This window comes from Drosophila ficusphila, unplaced genomic scaffold (assembly GCF_018152265.1).
Source record: "Drosophila ficusphila isolate 14025-0441.05 unplaced genomic scaffold, ASM1815226v1 contig_414, whole genome shotgun sequence".
NCBI lineage: Eukaryota > Metazoa > Arthropoda > Insecta > Diptera > Drosophilidae > Drosophila > Drosophila ficusphila.
In genome coordinates this window covers 9089599-9097787 of record NW_025064328.1, presented here as the reverse complement: position 1 = coordinate 9097787, position 8189 = coordinate 9089599, and the positions used below count along the sequence as shown (strand labels likewise).

General features: G+C 40.7%; 2 protein-coding genes across 2 annotated transcripts in view; one reads left to right on the top strand and one right to left on the bottom strand.

Annotated features, from left to right (window-relative positions):
* Positions 1 to 2788: 2788 nt before the first annotated feature.
* LOC108090583 (proteoglycan 4) lies at positions 2789 to 5558 on the bottom strand. Its single transcript, XM_017189333.1, has 2 exons — positions 5323 to 5558; positions 2789 to 5001 (listed from the first exon to the last, which is right to left on the bottom strand). Exons 1-2 carry the CDS (start codon positions 5475 to 5477, stop codon positions 2883 to 2885), a joined length of 2274 nt encoding a protein of 757 aa, XP_017044822.1. The 5' UTR covers positions 5478 to 5558; the 3' UTR covers positions 2789 to 2882.
* A 781-nt stretch (positions 5559 to 6339) lies between these two features.
* LOC108090483 (semaphorin-2A) overlaps positions 6340 to 8189 on the top strand; it is a 36041-nt gene continuing 34191 nt past the window's right edge. Inside the window, exon 1 of the mRNA XM_017189188.2 lies at positions 6340 to 6674. The gene's annotated coding sequence lies outside the window, so the exon portion shown is untranslated. The remainder of the gene's footprint in view (positions 6675 to 8189) is intronic.

Here is an 8189-nt window from a genome sequence, read left to right as displayed (position 1 = left end):
CTGCGAGAAAAACTAAGCAGAGATAAGATCAAGAAAAAAGGATTAATTGAAAAATGATTCTCACCATTTCATAATCTTGGAGCTATTTAAAACACTTCATACCGTTTTTTAACAATTATCAGATATTTGAAATTATTAAAAATTCCCTATTTATTTCAACAAAAAAGTGATTTTAATATGTAGGTATTCGAACGATTTTTGTAAAATATTTATAAGAGCCAACTGAACAATCCACATTTCAAGATTTCGTTAAAATAATAAAAACAGAAACCTATTCTTGCCTGGAATGAATTCAATAAATCAAGTATGATTTTTTTGCATTTAAATATTTTTAGAAAGTCCTTCAAAAATCGCAATATAAATAAGACAATATGCTTCAAAAATTGTTATAAGAAATCAATCTGTTAAAAATCCAATCTGTACTGAAATATTCGGTTATTTGAAATGAATATCGATATTCTCCAAGAGTTTTAAAAATTATAAAATTATATAAATATTAATAATATAAACTCCTTTCCAACGATATCCGAAAAATGTAGAAAGAAATTACATAGTCTCTCTCTCTTTCAAAATACCAACCAATCCAGAATTTTTAATTCATATGCAACGAATCCCAATCTCTTATCATTTCTACTCCATAACGATGTTTGAAAATTTTCTTGAACTGTACTCTGGCATAACTAATAAGACACTTATTATGCGATGGCGGTCTGGTAACGTTAGACCAAGTTTAACGATATCACGTACATACGTTAACTAACGCTAACTACGTCGTTAAGTGGGGGTACGAGTGAGCAGGAGCGCTTGCCAGTGCTCCAGTGGAGGGACACGCGCCGGGATCGGGACACGGATACCGTTAGGAAATACGGACACGGGACGCTGTGGAGTCGACGGACCGTAGTCCGTAGTGCGGAAAAGTCGGAGCCGGAGTCGGTGGCGTTCACTAATCAAGCTCGCCGGCTATAGCTTTTACCGCTGCGAGCGAGCAGAAAATTTACATTTTCAATGTCCTGGGTCGCTGGCACTCAGGTGGCGTTTGGGGTCCTTTATGGAGCTGGCGTTGTTGCTTTTGGTGTAATAATCAGGATCACGTCGTCGCCAAACATGAAGCTTAGTTAAATGCCGCTAATTAGGGCCTTTTGTGCGCATTCCTGGCCGGGCTATTAAAAACTGAGCTAACCATAAAAGCCGACCGTTAATCAGCTGCACATTGTTAGAAGCGGGGCAATAAAAACACTCGTAATGCCCCTAAGGAAAAGTTATTGGCCAACTAAGGGTAAAATCGCGGCTGGGCGAGCGGATTTCTAATTATGTTTGGGTCAGTGCCAGTTGAACTCGCTGGCGAACGAATTGTGAGCTTGCCAAAAGAATCTATTTCGATTGAAAATTGCCAGAGACAGAAAACAATAAGCATAAACGCAATATTTTATATTTCCGCAACAAGAAACAGCGGGAAGTTGTCGACGGGCACATGAAACTAGTCAGCAAAAGTTTGGCTAACTGGGGGAAAATGAAGGGAAAGGCGGGGGGAAAATGTACAAGCCCTGCCAAATAGCCGAATGGCCAATTCCATTGAACTTGGCTTGGCTTTGGCTTTAAGCTTCTGCCGGCACTTTGTAGCTCATGAATAATCCTTTTTAGCTTAATCGACTAACCCTACCAACCAGGGGGTTAAAATCAGTTTGAAAGTCCAAATAAATATGCAAATTCCGCAAGGGGCCAGAAAAGGTGTCCCAAAAGGTACATTAGAGCCCAAAAGGCCCGAAACTCCCCCGCCCGCCAGCAAAATGTTTTTGTCACCTACGTAATCGATTAAGCGATAAGGTGGATACAATGAGAACTCACAAAGAGCGGCAGACAAAGCAGTTTCAAATTGAATTTATATGGCTTGTTTAACGCCGCTTAAGTTTACAAATATATGTATATAAATAAACGTAAACAGGTGTGTGTGTGTGTGTGTGTGTGTGCGCCGATGAATACACATAAATTAAAGCCGGATTTCAGCGGAATGTTTACATTGTCCGCCGAAATGCAGACCGAACCATTGTGTGTGCGAACAAAAGAAATGTTTCAGCTTAAAGCTTATAACAAACTATCAAACTGGAATTAAACACGCACCGACATGGACGCACACACACACACGCACACCCCAGGAGCACACGCACACTCACACGCTCGCAGGACGAGCTAATTATGCAAATGTGTTTGATTGCGAAAATGGTGCGCCAAAAAGTAGGCAACGCTTTTTGAAAGGCTGCTTTGAATAGCAAACAAAAACAGGAGAAACTGTTAAACGAGAAATCTTGACTAGCTAATACCCTATTTTCTCAGGTGAAGACGACTGACATTTAGTTAGGTATGGATCACAATTTCTTAAGCTTAGTAGATAATCCCAGGGCTTAGATAAATTAAGATGAACTCATTTGTTTCGTAATGAGAATCGAAGACTTTTAGTTTAAAGAAATTATAAAACAAATCTTAGAAAATTATATATAATTCCTCAAGCTCTTCACCTTTTTCCACTCATAATACCGTTTAACACTTTCCAAGTAGTGGGTGGAAAAACAACAAAATTAGCATAATTATGCAATCTACGAGAGCCTCACACACACACAAACACACACACATTTCGCCAGCTAATTCCAAATAGAAAACTTTTCACCAGCAAACCGAAGCTGGTGGGAAAGAAAAAATTTATTACCCAGCGCAAACTTTTGGTCAGCAAAGCTGGCTGAGAAAATTTGCATAAAAACAAACGTAACGATTCGAAATCAAATGAAAGTGAAAATTTTAACGGGGAAAACTGAAACAGAAAATTTAATGCGAAAAACAACTAACAAAGAACTGGTATAAAATCGTGGAAAAATGTGTGTTTCTGGAAACTATTCTTTCTTCTTTAGATCGTTAAGAACACGGGCCAGTTGGTCCTTTAAGGCCACGGCACGACTGGCCAGCATTTTGGCCAAAATGGCATGCTTCTCGGCCATATCCAAAGCCTCTTGGTCTTGGCTGCTGATTTCGCCAGTTTGTTGGGCTGATTTTTTGGCCAACTTATTGGCGGCTTCCACGGCTTTTGAAGCTTCGGCCAAAGCTCCCTGAGCCTGTCTTTGAGCGGAAGTATAGGCCTGTTCCAGAGCCTCAAGACGATCCTCCTTCTTTTTCTTCAAGTCCTCCAGTGTGTTTGTGGCTTCTGTTAAAAGAGAAGCAGCTCCTGTGGCCATGTTGAACACCTGCTTGGCCATCTCCGTGGGTGAATTGTTGGTATCATCAGGTACTTTTGTTTTTGGTTTGGTCGATATCTCTAGCTTAGGGTAAATAGTAACTGGCTTATCATCTTTGGGTTTCACAATCTCTTCAACTTTATCTGCAGACTCTTTTTTCTTGAGTTCTTTCTTTTCCCTGACTTCCTTTTCTTTGTCAAGCAATTTTTCCAACTGATTGGGATCCGTGTAGACAGGACCCACTTCTTTAGCGCCTTCAATAATAGATTTTTGATCCATTTTGGCATCCTTTGATTCAGTAGTCTGCATGCCCAAAATCGGTTTTTGGCTGGATTCTTGATTTATATCGGTCAGTGAGGCTTTTTCTTTGGGTTTACCAGGATCCCCAGATTTCTCTGCTTCTTTCTTAGCCAGCTCTTCACTGCATTGGGATATGTTTATGAAGGTTTGCTCCGGATCCTTTTCGTCCTCCCCCTTATTTTTCGAGTCCATGCATTTGTCATCTTTTTTACCTTTTTCCTTGCAGGAATCTTTCTCAGTTTCACATACAGGCTTTTCTTCTTTTGGCTTGCAAGGATCTGGTTTGCATTCGTCTTCTTTTTTTAATAATTCACAAGGATCACAGACCGGTTCTTTCTTCTTTGGTTTGCAAGGATCTGGTTCACAGATGGCTTCCTGCTCCATTTGCTTGCAGGGATCAGGCTTGCAGACAATTTCTTCTGTCTTGGGTTTGCAAGGATCTTCTTCAGGCTTACAAGGATCATATTTAGGCTTACAGGGATCCTCCTTGGGCTTGCAGGGATCCTCTCTGCGTTTGTGAGGCCAATCCTCGGCCTCGTGCATTTGGCGTTTGCGTTCCAAGGCCCTAGCTATTCTGGAGGCCTTCTGCTCCCGCGCCTCTTCACATTCTGCCTCGACGGACAACTTTGAATGTCGCTCCTTGATTTCCGGGTTGGCTTCTTCTTCGCCGCGGATAATCGTCTGTGTGCAAATGTTTGGTCCGGAATCGCGTTCCTTGAAGCTATCCAGCGTTTTTGTGGGTGTGGTCGTGTCTGTAGCTGTGGGAGATTCACAATCTTTAGCAGCTTCTGCGCGGGCTTTTTTGGTAGCATCTGCCTTTTCCTTCACTTTGTTAGCTAATCCCGCAATTTTCTCCTTGAGAGCGTTAAACAAAATGATAGCTTTGGCCATCACATCCTTGGCCAATTCGGAGGCCTTTTCAGCTAATTGAGAGGTTTCTACTAGAGGCTCCGATGGTTTTTTGGGAGCCACAGCTGCTTCAGTTTTTACTTTTTCTGGTGGCTGTTCCGGAGTGGGTTTCTTCGGAGGTTCAGGTTCATGATCTTCATGTAGAGCAGCAGCTGCCTCTGGATCCGCAGGACCTGGCGTTTGCTCTTCGGGAGTGTGCGGCCAGAAAGTTGGCTTGTTTATAAAATCGGGTGCCAAGTGTGGACGGGCAAAGCAGAACTCCTCCATGGTCATTTGATCGTAGGGCAGCATACCATTTACGAACTGCAACTTTTCGGTTAGCTGTTTAATTCTCTCGTTTGATTCGGCCTTGTAGGCGCTTATAGCTTTTTTAACCTCCACAGTTTCTTCATCCACTCGATCGAAGTAGCGCTTGTGGTCCACCATTGCATCTCGATTTTCGAACAGGGAGTGCAGTTTGTCGTACTTGGTCTCATAACCTTTGACCCACTCCACGAACTCTTCGCGCACGTTTTTTCGATAGTACTCCCAGTCGATTGTCGGCATGGATTCTGGGTACTTGCGAACGCGTCTAGGATAGAGGTTTTTATTATTAAATGAAAAACTAATATTTTACAAATTATAATGGTTTTAAACAATGATATTACGAGTGGTGGGTAGAAATTGTGAAAGATATGCGAAATTTAATATTGGGAGATGGTAAAAAGAACAGCTCTCACAGGTCTCGAACTAAAATATCATTAAGAGCTCTGACTCAAACTTTCAAAATCTAAAAAAACTTGAAATATTAAATTTTGTTTAAGTTCAGGAAAATTTTATCCTCATGCCTTCTTCCTAATTAAGATTTCCCAGCTGGTGACCCCATTTCCCCACTTAGTAACCCCCAGCTTACTCCTTGTACTCCTCGTTTTTCTTGGCGAACATTTCGAACATATGCAGTTGGTTCGGAGGCACTTGCTTCATCAGATCGGCCAGTTGGACAAACTGGCAGCTGGTTCTTTGGGAGCCACTCTTGCCCTTAATGCAGTTCACCAGCTTCTCCCACATCCTTCGGTTTTGTTAAGAGGTCTTGGCTGAATATTTTGATATATATATATGTACGGGCAGGTGTTCACATTGGCCTCCAGTCTGTTCTATAACTTGTACAAAAGTGTGTGTGTATGATGAAATCTCGCAAGGAGCCAACTGAGAGCCATTAAAAGTGAAAATTCCAAAAGGCTATAAAAAAAAAGGGGGCGAAAGGGGCAGAAATCGAGATTTCAATTTATAGCCCGAAATTGCATATTCATGCAGTTTCAATTAAATCAGAGTCAGGCGCAGCGACAGCTAAGCAAGTGGGTTTGACTAACTGACAATAAAATCGAAAATTAATTCCAAGCGAGCAGACTGCTCAAGGAAAGTTAAATGTAATTGCATGGTGGGAAGGGAGGAAGGGGGTGGGGTTTTGGGTGGCAGATGAATGGGTGGAAATGTAAAATCACACCCCTGGAAATGCGTATGTGTGTGTTTGGGTCCCAAAGTCTGAGAATGCTCCAAAGTGACAAACGCAATTTATAACGCAACGAAAATGGGCTAATGTCAATTCTCCAGGTAATTGTCGAATGCTCTTTCTCTCCTTCTCTAGAGAGAGAGAGAGAGAGAGAGAGAGAGAAAAAATTGGGTGGAAGAGAGAGAAGGTGTGTGAAGTGCAACCCCTGCTGAAATTTCAGGATGTGCTCCTTGAAACGAAATGGCAAAGGAAACGAAACAAGCGCCTGCGCACTTTGAACTTCTTTCTGTCATTTTGACAGTTGCGAAAAACCCGCTCACCCCCTGAAAGGTCCTTTTCCTAAAGGACTCGAACAGCTGCCTCTCTCCCGCAGGACGAAACGAAATGGAAGAGAAACGGCGCGAGAGAGAGAGCAAGAGATTGTCTGCTCCGATTGTCAGCAAATTTCGAGCGTCTGTAAATTTTTATGCCTGTTTTTGTGTTTTTTCCGACTTAAAATTATTAAAAACCCAAGTGAAACTTAACAATTAACGGTGTAAATAGTGTACAATGGTTGTGATTGCTTTAGAACCCTTAAATAAACCCAAATAAACCCAGAATCAAGATATTTGAGCTTGTGTTCCTTTTCGCGTGTTTGTGTGTACCATACAAAAGTGTGTTTACATTTTTTCAATTCAACCTTAGCAAAAACTGAAAAATAAAATACATGCATTTAGAAATATTTGAAGTGGAGGTTGACTTAATTGTTTAATAAAGTAAGTACTTGTGGTCGTTTTTGTTATCAATTTCCGTTTGTCAATGTACAAACAACTTGCCATGTATGTGATTGTATTCGTGTGTATATGTACACAAACGAATGTATGTAAATATGTGAAATAAGGACATACCTGTGCAAGTTAAACCAGGATTTTTGGAAAGATTGGCCTGGATAAAGAAAAATAAAAAAAGTTTATAAAAGTTATATCAAAACAAAATAAAAATATTGTCAAAAAATTACGATTATAAATTTTTAAGGTGATAACGTTAATATTAACCTTTGCTATAATTAATAACATTTAATATAAATTTATATGGAAAGATATTTTAAGTTAAAATTTTATAATATCATCATGGTAAAATGTATTCCAATTCATTTTAATTTAAATCTAAAATGGCTTTAAAAACATTTTTTTAATTTATATTATAGTTTCGAAAACAGATTAAAGAGGTTTTTGTTCTTATATTAATACCTGGTTAACCATAAACTGAAAAAACCTAGAAGAATAATTCTTAGCCATTAAATAAGATTCACCCGAAAAGTAATTACATAAACAAATGGAGCCCAACATAATGGCTATAAGCCCAGTGGTCATAGCAACCTTCACCCACTTTTCGGCTCAAATTTATTTCAAAACTTAATGAAAGTCATCAAAATTCTCTCGGACCGAAATGAAATTCAGCAAATGAACTAATTGACTCGAATGATACTTTACAACTTTGCCGAAGCTAAGCCCAGATCCCAACTCTTAACCCCACGAAGAAAATAGAGTTTTGCGGCAAGCGGCGAATAATGTGGAAAAATAAATTTCCAAAGCTCGCTGGCTGATGGCTTAGAATTTTAATGTAATTTATTTTTGGTAGCCAAAATGTGGGACGGGTGGAGGAAAACCGAACGGAGCCCAGAAACAAATAAAGTATGGACCAACATAAAAATTTATATGCAGCGTAATGGCAGAACAGACTCGGGGATATACTCGTATATATATATATACACAGCCTGCTATAGGCCATGTCGGTGCTTTGTTAGCCCTTTCTTCTCGCCGTTCCTCGGCTCCCTGGCCAAACTTTTAAAGTGTGCAATTTAAATGAAAATTTTGCCCGAGCTGAGGCCCGCATTTTCCGTAGAGCGTGTCAAGCCACGCAGGCTGACTAGCAAGTAGTTACACACACCCGAACACACACACCCGAAACTACTTATTTATGGAGGGGCTGGGAAGGATGGTTGCGGAATGGAAGGTGTGGGTTAGGAGGTCCTTCCCCCTTTCCCAGTGTGCCAAGTGATTTTATGCTAATATTATGGGTCATTGGGATTTGCGCAGAGCAAAGTGCTTGTTAAACATTTCATTAGACTTAGTGTAAATACCCGCGGTTAACAGGACCTCGTAAAACCTTGCCAATCCGCCAGCACCACCCCGCCCCGCCCCCTCAAAAACACCACCCCCACCGCCCCCTTTTGTTCAGCGCCTCTGTGCAGGAGTATGTGTGTGCGGTCGGTGGCCCAAAAGTTTCCT

Excerpts from the sequence above, each read along its gene's own strand:
- LOC108090583 (XM_017189333.1), bottom strand. The coding sequence starts at position 5,477 with ATGTGGGAGAAGCTGGTGAACTGCATTAAGGGCAAGAGTGGCTCCCAA. Across the intron at positions 5,002-5,322 it reads AAAAACGAGGAGTACAAGGA|ACGCGTTCGCAAGTACCCAG; the intron begins GTAAGCTGGGGG and ends CCTCTATCCTAG.